General features: G+C 32.3%; 4 protein-coding genes and 1 long non-coding RNA gene across 11 annotated transcripts; 3 read left to right on the top strand and 2 right to left on the bottom strand.

The window, feature by feature from the left end:
* Window positions 1-198: 198 nt before the first annotated feature.
* On the top strand, window positions 199-889 carry LOC108971622. The gene is made up of 3 exons (XR_001993557.1): window positions 199-238; window positions 313-493; window positions 568-889. It is a non-coding gene; the product is annotated as an uncharacterized LOC108971622 (long non-coding RNA).
* A 333-nt stretch (window positions 890-1222) lies between these two features.
* LOC108971617 (asparagine synthetase [glutamine-hydrolyzing] 2) lies at window positions 1223-3331 on the bottom strand. Its single transcript, XM_018937799.1, has one exon. It carries the CDS (start codon window positions 3157-3159, stop codon window positions 1486-1488), a length of 1674 nt encoding a protein of 557 aa, XP_018793344.1. The 5' UTR covers window positions 3160-3331; the 3' UTR covers window positions 1223-1485.
* A 916-nt stretch (window positions 3332-4247) lies between these two features.
* Window positions 4248-6402, top strand: LOC108971619 (decaprenyl-diphosphate synthase subunit 2). Its single transcript, XM_018937802.1, has 4 exons — window positions 4248-5073; window positions 5126-5315; window positions 5371-5917; window positions 5974-6402. The coding sequence occupies exons 1-4, from the start codon at window positions 4751-4753 to the stop codon at window positions 6243-6245; spliced, it is 1332 nt and encodes a 443-aa protein (XP_018793347.1). The 5' UTR covers window positions 4248-4750; the 3' UTR covers window positions 6246-6402.
* LOC108971621 (methyltransferase-like protein 22) lies at window positions 6305-7545 on the bottom strand. Its single transcript, XM_018937804.1, has one exon. The coding sequence runs from the start codon at window positions 7262-7264 to the stop codon at window positions 6404-6406; it is 861 nt and encodes a 286-aa protein (XP_018793349.1). The 5' UTR covers window positions 7265-7545; the 3' UTR covers window positions 6305-6403.
* Window positions 7546-7770: 225 nt separating this feature from the next.
* LOC108971656 (serine/threonine-protein phosphatase 6 regulatory subunit 3-B) lies at window positions 7771-16857 on the top strand. Of its 7 annotated transcripts, none has more exons than XM_018937879.1 (14): window positions 7771-7916; window positions 8805-8995; window positions 9211-9290; window positions 9363-9482; window positions 9559-9880; window positions 9943-10256; window positions 10326-10464; window positions 10527-10645; window positions 10709-11276; window positions 11361-11425; window positions 11497-11805; window positions 11879-11909; window positions 12712-13520; window positions 15040-16857. In XM_018937879.1, the coding sequence occupies exons 2-14, from the start codon at window positions 8936-8938 to the stop codon at window positions 15260-15262; spliced, it is 3159 nt and encodes a 1052-aa protein (XP_018793424.1). In that variant the 5' UTR covers window positions 7771-7916; window positions 8805-8935; the 3' UTR covers window positions 15263-16857. The 7 variants fall into 7 exon arrangements, with proteins under 7 accessions (XP_018793424.1, XP_018793422.1, XP_018793423.1 ...); XM_018937877.1 differs by having other exon boundaries at window positions 12622-13520; XM_018937878.1 differs by having other exon boundaries at window positions 11876-11909.
* Window positions 16858-19706: the final 2849 nt, after the last annotated feature.

The following is a 19706-nucleotide window of genomic DNA, read 5'->3' as shown; positions in this document are numbered from 1 at the left end:
TTACAATTATTATTTTTTTACTTTACAATTGGAAATAAATATTTTTTATCTAATTCCTTACAACTTGCCATAACTTTTTCACATATTTTCGATTCGTTTATGTTTTATTTTTTATTTTAAAATCGCAGCCACATATATAATTGCTGGATATTTGCTAGCTCTTCGTAAAATTATGTCATTTTCAATTTCGTCCGTCAAAATGCTTGAAGACGAACCAGAGATTTGATAAATGTCATGAGTAAGATAATTAAAAAATTTCTTTTTTGGTTGTTTTTAAAGGGTGAAAATATATTAACTTCAATAATTTATTAGATAACTGAAAAATTAAAAAGGAATAATATTATCATATCTGGTATGAACTTAATCTTTGATAAATTTGGGAAAAGGATTTACAAATTAACTGCGTCAATTAATATAGAGGTCACCCTGTGTTTATGACCAAGGCGACATATATTTAAAAACAAATTAGCGCTAACAGCAATAAAAAAATTAAGTAATTCTTCAGTTTTTACTAATATTATATCCATTGATAATAAGATGAAAAATACAATAACTCTCCAATTTCAGTGTCTTTACTTTGGGATTATACTTCGTGAATATGTGAATATTCCAACAATAGTCGTGCCTACGTAGCCGGAACTGTTAAAAACTAAGCAAAACTTATATCCGGCCTAGGACTGTCAGCTTGGCAGCATATTTCCTACCACTAAAACTTAAAATTAAGTTTTATTATTTATAAATATTCTTGTAATCGACGAACCTGCTCCGCTGAATGCCAATCCCAATCTGTAGGATTATTCAAAAATTCTGATCATCAGAAATAAGCACGATATTCAGTTCGTTTCAAATAGTTAATTTAATTTCTAAGTAATTTAGAAAGAAGCAGTGAAAAAACTCTCATAAAGAAGATAATATAATATGAACACTTAGTGTGCAATCATACAAGATTAAATTGAAATATTATTTTTCTATGGAAAGAAAAGGAATATCCATACGTACTACATTAATCTATGCATAGGCGTAAATCCTCTGTAATAATTCAGCACTGCACACGGAAAAATGACAAAAACATGCTTCAAGAAGTTTTTTTTTTTCTACTCTTACTTTTAAGAAGAGTCATTAACTCGAACGTTCTGTGCATATGTATGAACACATTTTCCCTTACTGAGCCAGACAATTTCCTTATCTTCTTATTTTTTATGACCTATACTTAAATACTTAATCATTTTAAATTTTGTTTTTATTTGCCTGTTATTAGGTGGTATTACTTTTTATATATGTATAGCTAAAAACTCTTAGTGGGTACTTAAGCACAAGTTCAAATAAACCTTATATATGTACATATGTACATCTGGATGTATATATTTATGTATTTTCTTGTTGTAAATATAATAATGATGGAATATTATTCAAAACAGCTAAAAATTTTGCAGTCGTCGAAACGACTACAAATAACAATCAGTATTCCAACCTCTTCATTCACACTCATTGATGCACTTGATGAACAGCTTGAGCACGGCCAGATGGGTCTTCAGGACATCCCCAATCCAAACGTGGCACCCAACGTGTCACAGTTTCTGCTGCTGCTGTACCAGGGAACAGCTCTTCAAAAATTGTGCGATAATAATAGGCTTCCTTAGTAGTTGGTGTGTTAATAGGGAAACGTACGGCAGCTGTAGAAAACTGTTCATCACTTATATGTGAGGTCGCCACACGACGTATGCTATCAATCCAGTCGTAGCCGACACCATCAGAAAATTGTTCCTTTTGCCGCCACAGTACTTCGTCGGGTAGGTAATTATTGGCAAATGCAGCGCGTAGTATGTGCTTTTCAATACGGTATTTTTGCATATTATCTAAGCAATTAAGATTACCAGGTATCTTATCTTCGGGTCTGACTGACATCACATAGTTAACAAAGGCAGTATCCAGGAAAGGCACTCGCAACTCCAGACCTTTGGCCATTGTGACTTTATTGGCTCGCAGGCAATCGGATACATTAATTAGTTCGACTCGCTTTACTAATTCTTTGTGAAACTCTACTGGACTTGGTGCTCTGAAAAAGTATAAGTAACCGCCAAATATTTCATCGGCACCTTCGCCAGACAAAATCATCTTAATACCAGAGCTTTTAATATAACGTGCCAATAACAACATTGGCAGACTACAACGTACCGTTGTTACATCGTACGTTTCCAAGTGGTAGATAATATCACGTATGCCATCCAAAGCATCGTCTATTTCAAAAACTATTTCGGTGTGATCACTGTTTATATAGTCAGAAACTAGTTTCGCCGCTTTGAAATCAGGTGCATTTCTCAGGCCCACTGAAAACGTTTTTAATCGGAATGTAGGAACACTTTCACGGCGCAATTTTGTCGCAATTGAAGCTACTAGACTAGAATCAACACCGCCTGAGAGCAGCGCACCAAAGGGAACATCACACTGCAGATGGGAACGTACAGCTGATTCTAATTTGGAGCGCAGAATTGTCAAATCCACCTGTTGGGTGGGTATATGTTCAATCCACTCCTCTTTGAAATATTTCTTACGCTGCAAATTATTAGCCGGTCCTACTCGTAGCTCGCCGGGCTTAAAAAGCTCCAAATTGGGACAAAATTCAACGAGGCACTTCATTTCTGAAGAAACCCATACATTGCCATCTGAATCTTCACCAATATATAACGGTATTATCCCAAAAGGGTCACGAGCAATCAAAATATTCTTCGAGCGTTTATCATAGAGCATAAAGGCAAACATACCAGTGATGTATTCCAACAATTGCTCGCCATACTCTTCGTAAAGCTCAACAATGACATTGCAATCACTTTTGGGTTTGTAATGTCCACGCTTCTTTGCGATTTCCGCCGACTGTTCAAGGTAGTTGTAAATTTCACCGTTTGCCACTAACAACACATCACCGTTTTCCGAAACCAAAGGCTGATGCCCTGATTTTACGCAAATAACCGATAGACGCTCATGTATCAATACTACACCATGATCCGGCAGCACCTTTACGCCCGTGTCATCTGGACCTCGATGCCGTTGTTTACCACTTTGACGATACCCAATTTCCCGCAAAGTATGGATACTACCATGGAAGACTCTTGGTGCTATGGGCTCGCCATTTTTTGAAAATATTGCGAATATGCCACACATTTTTAATGAAATTTAATTTCGTTTTGATTTCTTCAGTATAAAATTGCTGAATGCCCACATATGTTTGGCGCGTTAAGCTTCAAAATGCAAATGAAATACATACGATGTTTGTATGCCCCTTTTATAACGTTTATAAAGACGCTCTTATGCCTGCTGTGCTTTTCATTGCACATACGGGGGTTGTGAACGCTTTAGTGATTGATAATTCTCACATATTGCATCATACGTTGCTAACACTTTACCAACTAGCGCTATTTTGCTTTTGTATGAGAGCTCGCAAAATCGCATATTTGAAAGCTGAGAGGAATCAAGTCGATTTTAGATGTTTCTTCATGTGTTGAACACAATGCTCGCGACAGACTGTAGCAGCACGACACGCGTTTTGAATCCTACTACATGAACGTTTGCGAGAGAGCAGTTGTCCATTTTGCATGTACACAATTTCGTTGTGGCCATACTAATACCTTGCACTTCATTGAAATTTTAATATTTTGTTCAAACTGAAATTTTTAAGCAAAAAATAAGTAAATAGGAATACATTTGTGCTTTAAATTATCAATTGTTATTACAAATGATGTAACAGAGCTATTTTATGCTTTCTTTTGTAAAAAACGTCAAGTTTGTTAGAGCTATGATTAATTTTAAATTTTACATATTAGTGGCATCACCACTCTTCCTCATATCTCTACTGTCTACTCTACTGTCGTTGGCAAATATACGATTAAATTGAAATTAGCGAGAACGACAACTGTCGGCCTGCAGTCGGGTAGTCGTGCAGCTGCCAAAATAGGTCTGTCCATAAGAACGTGTGTATTTTAATATGTCGTTTGCAGTCTGTCGCGAGCATTGTATTCACCACATAACTCATACAACACCGCTATTTTATATGACAAGAATTACATGCAGTTTTTCCGCTTTTATTTATTTTTTGAAACCTAATTTCACAATTTCATAAAACTGAGCAACTCTCAAATTTTTAAGACTTACCAAGCAACAGTCCCCATTTTTATTAGAGAGAAACACAAGTCAAACGTTCATTGTGGTACACCGCCACACCTTTGTTTTCTGAGCTTCATTGTTTCAGTACGAACTGTCACCCAAAGCTAACAATGTTGTGTGTGACAGATACTTAACATACATATTTTAAAAATTAGAACCCTCAAAAACTTTGGAATTAAATTTAGACTAATGGCAATCCATCGATCAGCTGATATCTCTTTGTTATGTTTTTTTTTATATATGTATTATAAATACCACTAAACCGGTTTTGCTGTTAAAAAATGTGCAAAAGCTATGTAACTCGAATTTGTGTAATCTTTAGAGAGAATAAGTGGAGAAGAGAGAAGAAAGTAAATAGTAAACAAACAGAAATCGCTATTAAATAAATCACATACACTACAGCTTACCTGCGTGAGCTTTCCACAAAATTAACCACACCGCGACTTGAGTTTCATTTCTCAACGAGTAAAGCTTATGATCAGACGTTGATCCATTCCGTACAGGTGGTGTCTTATTTTTTTAGTGAAATATTCTACTATAATCGAATACGCTTTTTTGGAAAACATAACATAAATTATAAATACTGTAGGCAATGTGGAAGCAAATAGTAACAGAAAGCAACAGGCAGTGGGCTGCATTAGGTAAATATCAGACGCGCTTATGGCCTTTTGCACCTGCAGCAGCTTTCACTTTTGCACAACAACCAACTGCTCGCAAGCTGACGTCAACGTCAGCAGCAAAGCCAACACCTCCGAAGCACGACTGGAATCGCGCTGTCAGTGAAGCAGAGCGGATTGTTGGCTATCCCACTTCATTCCTCAGTCTACGATGGCTACTTAGTGATGAGATTGCTAATGTCGCTTTGCATCTCCGAAAATTAGTTGGAAGCAATCATCCTTTACTCAAAACTGCAAAGTAATTTCTTTTGCTAGATTAAAAAAAAAATTATTAATCCGTTAATTTGTAGACATTTGCTTTATAATGGCAAAAATACAATGCAAGCCTGGGGTCTAATTGTATTGCTGATTTCAAAAGCCGCTGGACATGCATCCTCAGTACCGGATATGGAACAAGATAAAAGCGCTGGTGTATTGCACTCTCAACGTGCATTGGCAGAAGTTACCGAAATGATTAGAATATCTCATTTGGTACACAATGTATGTTTATTTTGTAATGCTATTATTTGTGCTTATAGAATCCTTAAAATTACAGAGTATAGTAAATCTACAACCAACATCCGAGGCTGGAAAGGACACAGCTTCTTATGAGGATATGGCTTTTGGAAACAAAATTGGATTATTAACTGGTGATTACCTACTTGGTCACTCCAGTGCTGAATTAGCTAATTTACGAAATCAAGAAGTCGTCGAATTAATTTCATCAGCGGTTCGCGATTTTTCTGAATCGCAATTTATTGGCGACCGTGATGAACAAAATAATCCACTACCCACGAAACCCGGATCTGAACCTCCTGAAACAAACGGTACAGCAACAACAGAAAGCATCGATTTCGATGTCAATGACGTCATGATACCTATGAATGTCTTGAAAGCTATGGGTAATCCTGAAAAAGAATGGGAATGTCGCAATATTTTAAATGCAGGATCATTGCTGGGGAAAGCGTGTCAGGGCGCGTTAAAATTAGCAGGTCAAGATGAGAACATGCAAAGGCAAGCATACCTTTTTGGTAAACATTTGTCATTGGCATGGCAGGCTTGCTTGGATGCCGAGCCATTTCAAATCCCTACACTCCCTTTAGGTAAATGAGTATTTTCACAATATATTGCTCATGTTATATACATATTTGATTTACAGATACCACGTTTAGTTTGGTAAGTGCGCCGGTTCTCTATCATCTAGAATACGACCCTTCATTATACGATGAAATTGAAAAGGGTAAAGTCTCTGTAGAAAAAATTGACTACGTGAAAATTCACAAAGCAATTCTCAATGGACCAGGCTTGGAAAAGACCAAAGAATTGCAACGTAAACATACTACCGCAGCAATAGGAGTACTTGAAAAGTTTCCTGCTACTGATGCCCGTACAGCTCTTGAGAATATTATTCTCGCAATGCAGGATTTGTAATTAAGGGTTATACCTTAATTACAATCAAACTATTGAGGATTTTCTTTTAGTACTTTTGTGCATAGTTTTATATTTATTTATAATTGTCTGGTTTGCTGTTTCATAATGACTTTTTATATTAAGTAAAGCTAATAAATACTTAATTTTATAAATAAAATTTATTTGCCATAAGTTACTTTTAACAAAACTAAATGTCTGGAGCGATCATATTCAAAATATTGTGGAAAGCTGTTTGTATCGATATACTCAAATAACCATACTTTATGGATAGTTTGTTTTAAAAAATATTCAAACATTGGTGCTGTTGTGTCCAAATCCGGAAGTGTGAAAACGTAACGTTTCTCCAATGCTATTAAAACCGTTTTATTTTTACCAGATAATCTTCCACGTTCAAAAAGCACATCTATAACACGTATAAATCCATTAGTTAAGTCATCATCATAAATCACATCAGCTGCCACTACAATATCACAATTATCAATAGCTTTTAAGAGATCAGGTGCATACTCTTCAACAGGCTTTAGAAAATCTAGCTCCAATACATTAATTTTATTGCGATTTTGAAGCAATTTGAAGTTATGTTTTACATTTTCACGTATTAAGTCTAATATCCCACCGACATTCACGTCCGTACATACGACCTGTTGCGTATAGAGAGCTGCAGCAATACTTGTCAACCCAACGCCTGCACCCAATTCCAAAATAAATTTGTTACAAAATTCGGTACGTTTATGAAAGATATAGTCAGCCAATAGCAGCGCACCTCTCCAGACTTGCAGCCCCACCAATTGTAGTTCTGTGGCTTCGGAGTGTTCAATGGCAATCACACCATCTAGTGTCGATCCTCTTTTTCTTTGCACTATTAGGTCACCGTCTTTATCAAAAAGCATACCGTTTTGGGCTACTATATTCTCATCTTGTGGATATTTGAATTTGAATTTGGACAATACTCTTCCATTGTCACCTTTGATTGAGTTATAGTTAGTTTCACCATATATTTCACTGGTCACTTTATACATGTCTTCTCTGTTTATATAATATTCTGTTTCACCCACAGCAAACCCTAATTAAATGGCCACCATCTATATTTTGCACATCGCTTATGCACATAGTTTTAAGTGCCCAGTGATTTGTTGATATCGTTAAAAATAGACAAACTCTGAACTTGACCATCAAACAACCCTACTTTATTAGCTTTTATTAGCTAAGTTCAAAATATATCGATAATAATCGGGATGCACTATTTCAACATATCTTATAAATATCTCTTAGAATAAAATCAAAGTAATATAAACTAAAAAATTTTGAAATATACACAAATTGCCAAAATAACATACATTATAATAAGCTAAGTTGTATTCTTTTGTAAAATTTGTATACCATTTAAAAGAGAAAATCAAATTACTGCAATCGCAATTTTATAGCAAATTGACAGTTCTTTCCAAAGTGTGTGGAAAGGACGCAAAAATGCCATAGCGAATGGGAATGTAGCAAGAGATGAAATAGTGAACTGTCAAACGTGAAAACTTTGCAGAGAAACGAAGTATTTCGCCGTGGCGACATTTAGTTGCAAATTTCCTAATGAAGCCGAAATAAAATAGTTAAATCTCTAAAAAGAACATTAGGCAAAAACTCGAAAGTCATAATTAACATCGTTGACTAAACTGTTGGGTGAGTTAATGATCGTCGAATCTGTGAGGATACTTTCATAGTATGTCGCATGGATATGACCTGACGGAAATAAGTGTGTAGCAGTTTTTCGCTCTTAATAAAAACCTGGATTAATTTCATATCATCATGGGATAAGAATAATGCATATTTGGTAATTGTTTAGTTAAAAGAGCAGACATTTTGCTGAAGTTAAAATATTCGAACATTGTGTTGGCATAATGGAATCAACTAGAGATGTGTATTTGGCCAGTGATAAATACGTGGTTACTCGTACTTTTGGTTAAAAATTGAAGTTTTTCAATTTATTGTGATATGTGCGGTATTGTGTTTTTTCATAGGTATCTGAAGTATTGTGTAATTTTGTAAATAAAAGCGGAAAATATGAAAAGCGGTGGCTGACATACAATATAAATATAAGCAACAAGTAAGCCTATTTATACGTCACTAAATTTCGCTGATTTTATAGCTGAACTAAGAGAAAAGCGTTTTAATGTGTATGAAGAAGAACGGGATTTATAGCGCTGTTGTCATTCCTTCTTTTTTTTTTTTTGCTTTGCTTTTAACCTGAGCTGTCAAATGAAAAGTGGAAAAATTTTCATCAGTTGAACGGACAAATAAATCGCAATATAAATCATTGAAAACTTCTATTTTTATTTAACAACCTACTAAAAAATTGATAAATATTTAAGCAGAGTGCATTGCAAAATAATGAGAACTTAAATTAATACGCGAGTGATGATGCACCAAATGTATGTAAAAGAAATACAGAAGAGAAGGGCAGGTGAAAAGTCGAAGCACAGATTTTAGAAATAAAACGCCTTTAATATGTTATTATATTTATATACACATATTTTATAGTTTAATTATAAAATTGATAATATATTTTAGAATTGTGCCAGACGTTTGAAACAACAGAATAGAACAGAATCATTTTGTAAGAAAAAAAATTGAGTTGGAGTATCAACAATTTAAAAAACGACGTAGAAAATTTAAAGTACGTGCATAAAGGTGAATAAAAAATGTTTTGGGACAAAAGCTACACCCCGTCACAGAATATAGAGGCGCTATTGGAGAAAGAGGTGAGTGTATATAGTATATATGCGATGAAAAATGTGTGGTTTTATTAGCTTAGAGGAGAGTTAAAGTTATTATGTTTCCGTGCTGTTGCATACCGAAGAGTGTATAATCATTGCAACAAATATAACTTCATTACCTGAGCTAAAATCATACTTCAGTTTTGCGGTCAGTAAATATATAATTAGGTAAACAGAATATTCGTATATATCTTTTTCAGAATGCTACTGTTGAGGAATTTCTGGACGATGATGATATCCTACTGGAGTGTCGGTCACAAAAAAAGTCTATTGTTATTTAGTAAGTTAATTTTGAGAGAACTTGAATTTCTTGTGTGGACATTTATAATTAAGCCAAATAAATTCATTATAGTTTCACTCGCACTGATGTAATCAGACGCCTTGTTGAACTCATTACGACAGAACCTTCTGAGGATCTACCCTTGGCCCAAAGATATCGCCATGCGCACATGGCTTGTGAGATTTTAACACTGTAAGCATCAAAAAATAACTTTGCCAATTTTATTTATATACTTATATTGTATTTTGTTTGTTTTTTTGAATTTCAGTGGTTTGCCGTCCTTAGATGAAAAGCTTTTGTCTGATGAACATATATTAGAAACCCTATATTCATATCTGGAAAATGAACCACCGTTAAATCCTTTGCTATCGTCATTTTTTAGCAAAACGTTTAGTATGCTCTTCACAAAAAAGGCTGAACAAGATTGGTTTTTGAATCAACAAATGTGCCTAAAACTCTTGGAATACATTAAGTCGCAAAATAATTTTTTGGATTTAATTTGTAAGCATTTTTCCACACCCGTTATACCCGATTTGATAATGCAAATGATGCGAGAGGTAGAAGGTCAAATGAAACGGAATTTATATGAAGTAAATTGTAGCAACAGTTGTAATTACTATGTACATAATTTTACTAACAATTTATATTTTAGTGGCTCACTGAGGATAAACTCGTAGAGAGACTGATTGAATTAATTGGCAATCCTCAAGAAACCGACAAGCACGCAAATGTGGCGGAATTCCTCTGTGATTTAATACAACAAGGTCGTTCTATGCGCTATACGGAGCAGGAGAATGACACGTTTGAGCCCACATTTGACGGTTCAAATCCAATCTTGAAATGTATCGAAAGTGAGCGCAATGTTGAAGCCTTGTTGAATGTGATTTTAGAACCAAACGCGCAAGAAAGCGCAGTCGTATCAGGAATATCGGTTGTACTTATGCTTTTAAAACCAGTTGTTTTTACGTAAGTTCTAATGGTGATAGTAGTAACAAAAAAAAAAAACGAACTCTTATTGATGTTTTGCCCTTACAGTGATGAACCTAATTCCGATCGTATGAAATTTATACAAAATCGTGAAAAAGAGATTCGTGAACAAATACTCTTTACTGTGATTAGTGTCATTGCACCGCGTCTTAAAGATTTCAATGAGTTACTTAGAAACCCGCCTAATGTAAATATATAAATATATACATACATATGAATATCATTAAATTTATATTTTTTTCCTTTTAGAAACCAGAATTAGTGACTACAGCAGCCAAGTTATCACAACCGTTTGGCATGACTCGTTTGCAAATCTGCCGTATTTTTACAGTATTATTGCAGACTAAAAACGAAACAATTTCAAAAGCGTAAGCATAATAACTTATAATACTAAAGACATACTTTTACTATTCACATTTTGTTTGTCGTAGTGTCTGTGAAACGGATTTCTTCGAAACTTTATTAATCCTCTTCAAGCAATATTGTTGGAATAATTTTTTGCATAGCGAAGTTGAAAAGTGTCTTCAATTAGTATTTTATACAAAACTATCAAATAACAATAATTCAATGCAAGGCAGTACAATTGTGAATGATAGCTCATTCAATAAAACGGGAAACAATGTGGAAAATACATCGTTTTTCGATTTCATTTTCAAGTCTGATAATATCAAAGATGAAAATTTCGAAGTTAATGAGGCAAACAAAAATGTTGAAAAAGAAGAAAAATCCATCGAAAAGGAAGACGTCGAAATGAAAACGGATGAACAAATTGGCGAAGGCAAAGGCGAAATAGTAAGGGAAGAAAAATCCGATATTAATGAAACCGCTGCAAGTGCTAACGCCATGGAAACAGATGAAGGTACTGTAGAAAAGGTGACAGAAAATGCAGAAGCGCCAACTACTTCAGATGTTAATGAGGAACGTAAGGAAGATGAAATTAACGAGCAGAACAAAACCAAAGCACAAACCGACAGTGTTCCGTCCGCACTGCAAATACACGTACGTATTAATTTTCATTAATTTTGATTCATTTTGAAGAAGTTTCGGAAAAAATAATAAATGAAAAATATATTTGCATTTTAGGTAATTGAAAAGTGTAAGCTGATTTCGAAATTAATTGACTGTTGGAAATACAACACAGAGATGGAGTAAGTAAATTTCTTGCTTTTGTTGCGTAAAATCTCTAGTTGGTTTTAATTTTGCTTCATTTACTAAATAGGTCAGCCGAAAATGGTCGTCGTCTCGGTTATATGGGACATTTAATAAAGATATTCAAACATATTACGAATAGTATATCAGAATCTGAACATATCGGTGCCTTAATTGAGAGTAATTTAAGTGATGAGTGTGAGTTAAAATTGTGGCAATCAATTATAAATCCAACCGATGGTGATCTAACAAAGGCCTTAGCCACACAAAATAAAATGTTAGCGAATTGTAATGCCCATGAGGCGGGCGACTACAGTCCACATTTATCAAAAGATTTTGATAACAGCACTTGGGATTATATTATGTCATCGAATATGATGTAAGTTAGTTGCGAATAATATCCTATATTACCATTTCCAATTTAATAATTTGTAAAATTAAATTTTTAGCAGCAATCTTGGCTTCAATGATTCCAGTTCAAACGTAAGTTTTCTCTAATTGATGCAAATGTCATGTAGAAAAATACTACAAAATATAATTTTTTAATGTAAATGAACAAAAAAAGAATGAGTCATTAAACTTGTAAAAAAATAATTTTGTAATTGCATTGCATAGTTATGTACTATGTCACAAACTAGTGCTTCCGTATGCATTTCTGAACAGTGCTGCCTAATTCACAAATAAATCTAAATTATCTTGGAGAGTAACGTAACCAAATAACATGTGTGCGTATTATTATTTTGCCATAAACGATGCTATTTGCCACATAATATATGCAATGCATTAAATTTTTGAAAATTTGTAATATTTCTAGTGAAGTTAGTTTTGTAATTATGCACAGGCACAGATGATACTTATTAACATTTCGTTTCATTTTCATTTTCATTTCATTTTTTAATATCACTCTTAAACACTTTTCACCACACGCTTTGCAAATAGACAATAAACACATTTAAATACTTACGAAAAAATCCGCTTGTTACCATTTAAAAAGGTACTTATTCTCAAAACTCGCACGCAAGGCTGTCGAGGAGAAAAAGTATTTTATACCATTCGCAATCACTGTAGTTCTATTTATGTGTGTAGTCCTTTTTATACATCTCACTATCATTTCACTATCTGCTATCTTTGTCTATTTGTTGTGTCCTGAACGCAATTCGAAAATGTATGCCAACCACCATCAACAAATCGACAGGACATAGTTTTTGCGCTTGAACATGACATCTATCGCAATAATCTGCTCGAAAACGATGATAACGCCGAAAACGACCTTAATTTGTTTCAGTTCGGTCGCAATATTGACGACGACGATGACGAGAACGATGAAAACAACGCTAGCGGTGCTGGCAGTGGCGGCGGCGGAACCGGTTCCTCTCTCTTTGGCAAAAATGCTGTTTCCACATCAGCTCTACAAGCGTTCGGCGTAACTAACAATCCATGGGATGATATGGATCCGTTCAGCGATCTAACCGCGAATAGCAATGCAACACCGTGGACAGCTGATTTCAATTCGGATAATTTTGCTGATTTCGATTCGCATTTCAGTTCGTTCGCCAACGATTTGGGCGAGAGTTTAGTGAGTGCGGCATCTACAACGTCTGAAACTGTTGCGGGTAAAGAGAACAGCAATAACGGTGATGGCAGTAGCGCTGCTACTGTTGGCACCCAAGCGCAACGAAACACCACCGATAACGGTGCAATTTTGAGTGATATCAGCCGTACCATCGCGCCAGCTATCACCAGTAGCAAGGCCGAAACTGGTTATGATAATAATGCAAATGTTGAGAAGAGTATAACGCTGGTAACGCAAGAGATTGGTGAATTTGCGGATGGCACCGACGTCGCAGATGATTTGGATGTGTCGAATGAGAAGGCTTTGGCCACTTCGTTGGTGCGTACACTACAGTCGGTGATGCAGGATTCTGAGGATGACTATGAGGATGATGAGGGCATGTGGACAAAACCGCTGGGCGGCAGTGCAGTGGGTGCGCACGATGATGAAAGTGATGACAGCGATCAGAAGTCCAATGAGCTGCGTTTCACCAACGGCCCGAGCAGCCAAGAAGTTCACGCAAATGATAATACACATAAATTGTAAGCGCTTCTTTCGTCTCCTTATTTCACTTTCTTCGAATGCTCTATCATTGAACGCAACAATGCCTGTGCCAACTCCAACTATACAAGTATATTCAATAACACATGCACTCGTTGCCTTACAAGATTAGATCATTGAGTGTATTTAGGCGCTTATCTATCGCAGAGGTAAAGCGTAGTTCCAAATAACTATTTTAGTTTAACTATATGGCAAAAATTGTATGCTATGGGAATTCAAAAAAGTTTTAAATGTGTATTTTTACGTTAAGTCTGTTTGGCGGCAATTATTTAAATTTTAAATAACATCAACATAGAGGGAAAAGAGACTCCTCGTTTCTGAAAAAAAAAATAATAATTTTGTATTCTAATATTTTAATTTAAAGTTCATATAAATTTTTTTATAAATAATTAACGCTAGATAATATTTTTTCTTAAATTTTTATCCTTCATTTGTGTGTTAATAATTTGGGCTGTTGTATATATAGTTGATGCCATTTGGTTTTTAAGATTATATGTTGGAAAGTTAGCTTTAACTCCATTCTATTATTTTTCTTTGTTTAATTTCATTTACGTGGTTTTATTTTGAGTTTATTATATATATTTTTCTTTGTAAAAATATTTGTTATAATAGCCAACATTTGGGTTTCTCTCTAAATTTTATTTTTGTTTAATATTTGTTTTTTAATTTTATAAACAATTACTTTATAGTCTGTCTCTTATACACATCTAGATGTGTATAAGAGACAGATTATATATATTTTTGTATAAATATTTCTTAAGGATTGTAATATAGTTTAATGTTTTTTCTAAATTTTTTAAATGTATTTTTTAATTTTTTTTCAATGTTTTGTTCTTTTTTCATTAATTAATTTTTTAATATATGTATTATATTCCATTTATTGATTTATTTCTTTTTTATTATTAGCATTAAATTAAAGCAGTTAAAATATTTTGTTATATCTTTTCTATTAATTTTTTTGCTTTCAATTTAATTTAATTTTTATAATTTTTTCTAAGTTTTTTAATTATTTTTATATCAGCTTTTTTATTTTATTTCTTGTTTATTATTGTTTCTTTTAAATACAATTATTTGTATTTCCTTTTTAATATTTTGTTAAATGTTATTATTTATTTTTATTATTATTTTTTAAATTTCTTTTTATGTTTTATTTTTGGTTTCTAATTTTGTTTTATATATTTTCAGCTTTTAATAACATACGTATGTATGTACTTAAATGCAAATATTAAGTTGTAAAGTAAAAATTCGGTAGATTCTTTCCTCTAATTTACTTTATAAATTAAGCTTTAGGAGCTCAGGGAATATAAAAAGAAGAAATTCCAAACTATGCGAAAGAAAAAATATTGCTATGGTTATAATTAGTACTTTACTATGTACTATATTTTTAGTCTGTCGCTAGAGCTAAAATTAATTTGAGAAAGATAATTGGAACTACTGCTTTGTCTCTCGGCTGGTTTTCAAAGGTGTATAACATAAACTATTTGCATTCGCTGTTTTCAGAAACAAAACTGATGATGATGACTCCAGCACAATTGCAGCGGCGCACATCAATGAGAATGCAGGCAGTGAAAACGTTCAAGTTGCCGCTACAATTAGCGATGCGAAACGCACAAACAGTTCCATATCTCTAGACACCATCGCCGATGTGGGTTGCAATGCCACTGCCGTGGCTAAGACATCATCGACTAGTAATGCTGTTGACATTGCGCCAACAACAACATAAATGAAATTGTGCTGGCACATAAATCCATATAAAGAGAAAAACATGCGTATATATGTGTGTGTTGCATACGCAGCCACTTACATATATGAACTTATACATATGCAGATATACTATATATATTATAAAAAATAATAAAAATCGCTCAAAGACATGCAAATACACTGCAGCAAATTGATAAACTTTTGATGCGTCCAATGACGCTTCACGCCAAAGGTTGAGGTACCGCCCATGTATAAACTTAAAACTTACTAATTATATCAACGTACATACATACATATAAACATACTCAAAAACCATGCACCCAAATGTGCATATGTCTACATTGATGCTGCACAAAGGTATTCTTAAAATAATAAAAGCAAATAGTCATATGTAAGAAAAATAAAAAACCACTAACCCAAACACCTGTAAACTGAAATATGTAGTAGTGAAAGTAAAATCGAAGAAAAGCAGCAACACTGTCAAAGTCCAAGTTTCACCAAGAAAATAGTTGAACACAGTACATTTCTCATCGAGTTCGTTTCAAACTATCCACTGTGGTGATCTAAAAACTTTATAATATTTACAAAATTAGAAGAAAAAAAAAATATTGTAATGGAAACGAAAAATCATAACGAACTTACAAACTTTTACCTAAACATAAACGATTATATGTACATTAGTGCAATTATGGCTAGTAATGGTATTGTTTACCTAAATATTACTTAATTTTTTTCTGCATAAGATCAGACTAACGATAGTATGTATGCACATTCAAGTAAAGTTGAGGTTGTGTGCAGTAGTAATAAATATTAATAAGCATTGCAAATCAATAATAATTTTTCTAAAAATTGTGCTGGTAAAATAGCACAAAACATAACATAAAAACTAGTTGCTAAAAAAACGAGCTACATTAGTAATGCACAAACGGTAAATAACACAAACAATGTTCACTAACAGTTATGTGTGCAAATAATATTGGTTGCATGATGCAATAGATAATGATTAGGCGTACAAAATTAAGTATATTAAACGCATTAAAAGTAACAATGATAAGAAATTGGCCATAAAAATATATAGACTGGTTTGTATTTTCTTTTAAAAAATCAAAGATCTTCAAGCCAAATTGTAATGGGAAACTGACTTGAGTAAAGTTGTACCAAATTTTATATATTTTTTTTTTATTTTTGTTTTAATTTTTCTTCACAGCTAATAGCTAGCTCATATATTGCTAAGAGAATACATTTAGTATGATTGCGCTTTATAACTGCTGCATACACCTTCAGTGCACTTGAATAATGTTGTTGTGTCGTTATTATTATTAGTATAGTAGAATTAACACCAAATTAAAAAAAAAAAAAAAAATACTTACCCGCCCAAATAAATCAATGTATGTACTATTACCGCAGCAGCAAAATCTAGTAACTTAAGAAATATAAAACAATAAAGGACAAACAACGAACGGACTGCTCAAAACGTACAGACACCATATGATAAATGCATACATATTTATACATATAATACAATTTATAAAATAAACTTCAAAGAAACACATAAAAAGTGCTTAAGAAAAGCCTATGAATATAAGAAAATATTCAAAAAAAAAAAAAAAAAAATAGCTGAGCCACTCACGCCTAGTACACTTATACAAAACATACATACACACACATATATATGCTGAGACCAAACACCCTCGCTCGTTATGCCAATTATATAGTTATGTTCTCCTTATATTTTATTATCACACTACCACTATTTTAACAAGAATTGTACTCTTTCAAATGTGCTATTTTACTAAATCTTATATTATATCTCTTATGCTTTTATCATAGTACATGCATACATGCTATTCACTATTTCTATACTTTAAAGCAAATGAACCAAGTGCAAAAATTAAGTAAAGAAAAACAAACACTATTTTATAGAACAAAAAATAAAAAACAATGTTAAATTAGATTTTGAAATACAAACAAGAAAAAAAAAACAAAAAAATTATATACATATATAAAAAATTAACTTAAAAAATATAAAAATCGAAAACGAAAACTAAGACATTAAAAGAAGTATAAGCGTCACGAAAATACTTAAATGCCAAATAATGTATTCTAATTTGCTTGAAAATTATGACATATGTCTTTGCGGTAAGCTGTTTTGCTTCCAATCGCAAAGCAAAATTCACATTGAGATTAAAAGTTATAATAGTTTACATAAAAAAATTGGCGAGTTGACGCAATTATTTTAAGCAGCCAGCTCTAAAGTGTGCATCACTTAATATTGTTTTATTAATTTTCTTAACAAGTGTTGTGTAGGGAATGTCAACTGTCTGTGACAGAGAAGCAACCTTACATAAACGCATACATATCGCACACTAACTACAAAAAATTGCGATACGTCGATTTGCAAGCCTTCATATTAAATTTGTGAATCAAAAATTTATAACTTCAAAAATTTATTTATAGTTTATCAAAACAATATTTTACCAAACATATTCAAGCACATACAAATGCACATATGGTATACATATGTGAAACTTTTAATCGGTGAATTTTGGCCGGTAGTCTAAATAGTTTTTCATGACTTGCAGTCTTTGCACAATTTTTTTTTATATTTACCTAATATTTACCCTTAGTGACAGCCAAACCAAATCTGCGTGCATTTTCCTTATCGCCAAATGGAAGCGTTGACTTATCTAAACGAATTTGTAATCACTTATGTATATGCTTATGAATTATGAGAATGTTTATATGGAACGAAATATAATAAAGTTTGTCAAAAAGTACAAAATCACCACATTCAAATGCAATTTAAGTAATAATACAAATCAGTTAATACTATTTTAGAATTTATTTAACACAAAAGATTAAAATAATATTAAATGCAAAAATTAATAATATTAAATTTAAAATAATCATAAAGGCTCACTGAAAGACCTTCCGGAGAAGACATTTTCTTTCGTTTTTTACTTGCCCTTAAGTGCTTATGCTAGCGTATATTTTTCACTGGCAACTAACTTTTTTAAATTTAAATTTATATATATACATATATATATTTATAAATGTGTTTTATGGAGGTGCGTGTAAAATATGTAGTTTTTTTTCCTTCTTACTCATCATTCTCTTCGCCAATTCCTGCTGTAAACGCAAAGTGTTCCAAATAAATACATATGTATTTTTCATAATTATAAATAGTCGCATACATATGTAAATACATACATACATACATGCATAAAATGCCATGATGCCCTAATGCAATGTGTTATACTCTTATACTCATTATATAACTATGTATTATTTGTTTGTACTTTAGACAAAAAAAAAAAAAAAAAAAAAAAAAGAAATAAAAATAAATTAAACAATGTTTATACATTTATGCTTTGAATATTCAAGAATTGCTTGTACGCATTGAAATAAATGTAAAACGGTATAACTGTTTGAAAATTTCTTCCTCTCAAGTAATACTGAAGCATAGAACATCACATAACAAGTAAATATAAAAAGAAATAAAATAAAAATAAATAAATAATATGAAAAATGTTAAAACTTTATTAACACAGTCATATTATAATTTCAATGGTTTGTGAATACATGTTTTTCGATTCTCAAAAATGGTTTTTGACAATAGTTAATACTTATAAGGGTGTTAAATGACGATAATTTCATTCAAGTGTTAGCTTTAATATTAGCGACTCAAGCAAAAAGCAAAAAAATAATTAACTGTAAATTTTAGCCTCCAAATCAACTCTAATGAATTGTATGAACTTGTGAAACACAATCTAATGAGTTTGTAAAGATGTTCATCAAAAAATTTTATAACATAAACAAAAAAATTAAAAAAAAAATTGTTTTATTTTCATTCCACTCTTAGTTTACAGGTGCAGAAACTATGATTATTTTTTACTTATGATTAATTCTTTACTTATGAGTTTTTTATGTGCAAATTTTGTTTAAATAAAACATTTGGATCAATAAGGATTTTGCTGTTGTACTCCGGTATTATTAACGGTAGAATATGAATTTAGTTTTATGAACAAAATTTAAATGAATAGCGAAATGTCTCAAATGAAGTTTTCTGATAAATACTTGGAGATTTTGTTTTTTAAGAACAAGCGATGTTGAATTTTATACTTGAAGTTTCAAAACTTTGTCTTGCAAATTCTTATTAATTATTATTTTTGTAAGTTAAATTAAAATTTTCTGGTTAACGATACAACTTTGTATACAGATTTTGTTTTTATTTTATTAAATTTTTAAAGTAACTTAAACTAAAGTTCCGGGGTTTCCTAAGCGTTTCAAAAAAAAATTAGTAACAATTCAACAGTGTGTTGGAAAAAGTGTCGATTGAAAGTTCTTCTTCAAAAAATTTAATTAAATAAGTCTGACTTTTAATTCCAAATATGTTGTTTTAAAAATATTTACTAAGCACAAAAATGCTAAAACTTTAAATTATCAAAGTGAAAGTTAATAAA

Source organism: Bactrocera latifrons, unplaced genomic scaffold (assembly GCF_001853355.1).
Source record: "Bactrocera latifrons isolate USDA-ARS-PBARC rearing strain unplaced genomic scaffold, ASM185335v1 scaffold_35, whole genome shotgun sequence".
NCBI classification, from domain to species: Eukaryota; Metazoa; Arthropoda; class Insecta; order Diptera; family Tephritidae; genus Bactrocera; species Bactrocera latifrons.
This window is presented reverse-complemented; position numbering and strand designations above follow the sequence as displayed.